Here is a 1849-nt window from a genome sequence, read left to right as displayed (position 1 = left end):
TCTTCACTTAGTTGGGGGGGGCAGGCCAGCTCTCTGGGGTGTCCTTTATAAGGACGTGAATCCCATTCACGAAATCTCCACCCTCATGATCTGATCATGTCCCAAAGGCCTCACCTCCAGGTACCATCACATCAGGGGGTAGGTTTCACCATGAATTTGGGGGAACACATTTGTCCTTTAGGAATGCCCCATTGCTCTGCTGAGCTGGGTGGGAGAACTGGCCCGGAACCATGCTGGGCGTGCACACTTCCATCCTCCACCCCTGCCTTGGCCCGCCCCTCCCCCTGTCCCTACTTAGATACCCACTCTGTTAACTGCTGTGGGCGGGGCTCTCTTCCAGGCTGGACACAACTTCCACCATGTAGACCCAAGCTACCTGAGGAGGCTGTGTGGCACCTTCCTAGGTGGGCCCAAGCTGCCCCAGAGGTGAGTGCCTGCTCCCTGGGGTGGGCACTCTGCTGCACCTGCACCGCTGCCGTGGGGGCTGCTGATGTGTGTTGGGCACGGCAGGAAGGAGGGAAGAGAGAAGGTTTCCTTGGCACCTACGGGTCTCCCTCCCCAGAGCCACAAGGATGCTACCTGACAGGGCCCACCTTCGGTGCCCGTGTTCTGTGCTGCTACAGGTGTCTCTGGGCCCCAGGTCTGGTTCTGCGTGCCCAGGATGGACCCAGTCTTGAAAGGTTTAAGGGGAATTTAAGAAAAGCCATATGAGCTCCATTAATATTCCATTTTTTCTAGAGAACTCCGCAGTGGGCATTTTCATGTAGACATTACTCTTGTAGGAAGCATTAGAAATCTCTGACAACGCGGATAGAAAAGCTCTGGGACTTTATATGGTGGTGAAGATACTAGAATTGATGTGAGGACCCTGGGTCTGCCCAGGGGGTAGTGGTGAGGAGAGTAAGAAACACAGTTACATGGACCTTGTGGCCGAAACTCTTGAAAATTATCCCAGGAAATAAGACTGGAAAGAAACATAGGGAGTGAGACGTTGTGTTGAGCAGTAGAATTCCTGGTTTGGGGCTACAAAATTCCCAGGGGACAGCCCTGCAGCTGTCGGCTTGGGCTTGCCTCCCCTGTGCCTCCCTTTCCAGGCGGTGGCCCGCAGTCCCTGGCCTCCTCAGGGGGGGGGGTGGTTGTGACATGCGAGCTTGTCATGGAAGCCTTCCTTTCTCTAGAGTTTCGTTTGCCGAGGACATGGTTCTGCCTGAAAGCTTCGATGCCCGGGAACACTGGCCTAACTGCCCGACCATCAAAGAGATCCGAGACCAGGGTTCCTGCGGCTCCTGCTGGGTGAGAGGGGTGGAGGTGGGCTGGGGCTGGGGGGGGACAGCTGTCAGATCGGCCATGACTACGCACGTTAAGTGAACTTGCTGAGCCTCCGCTCTGTCAACATGAAAATCATGAAGATCTGTGGTAGAACAGGTAGATCCCTATGCGGAGTATGCCCACCGTGTGTGCTGTGAGGCTGTTTTTGTTTCTCTTTGACGTGCTGTCCCAGGCCATCAGCAAGTACCGTTAGTGGGGACTCCTACTGTGCTTTGTGGAGAAACCTCCCAGCTGTGTCAGTGAGCTGTCTCAGCTTTGTTTAACTGCGGTAAAGTGCACGTGGTTTATTAACCGTCTTAGCTATTTTGGGTCAGCAAAAAAAATTTTTTTAACGTTTATTCATTTTTGAGAGAGAGAGAGAGCACAAGCTGGGGAGGGGCAGAGAGAGACCATCCAAAGCAGGTTCTAGGCTCTGAGCTGTCAGCACAGAGCCCAACATGGGGCCCTTTCAAAACCATGAACCATGAGATCATGACCTGAGCTATCTTAGCCACTTTTTTAACTAAAAAAATTTTTAATC

At 53.3% G+C, this 1849-nt stretch overlaps 1 protein-coding gene across 1 annotated transcript in view; it reads left to right on the top strand.

Moving 5' to 3' along the window:
* The first annotated feature begins 1219 nt into the window (after window positions 1–1219).
* CTSB (cathepsin B) overlaps window positions 1220–1849 on the top strand; it is a 3939-nt gene continuing 3309 nt past the window's right edge. The window contains exon 1 of the mRNA XM_029938664.1: window positions 1220–1293. Within this exon, the coding sequence (XP_029794524.1) occupies window positions 1220–1293 (74 nt within the window). The remainder of the gene's footprint in view (window positions 1294–1849) is intronic.

This window comes from Suricata suricatta, chromosome 1 (assembly GCF_006229205.1).
Source record: "Suricata suricatta isolate VVHF042 chromosome 1, meerkat_22Aug2017_6uvM2_HiC, whole genome shotgun sequence".
Taxonomy (NCBI): Eukaryota; Metazoa; Chordata; class Mammalia; order Carnivora; family Herpestidae; genus Suricata; species Suricata suricatta.
This window is presented reverse-complemented; position numbering and strand designations above follow the sequence as displayed.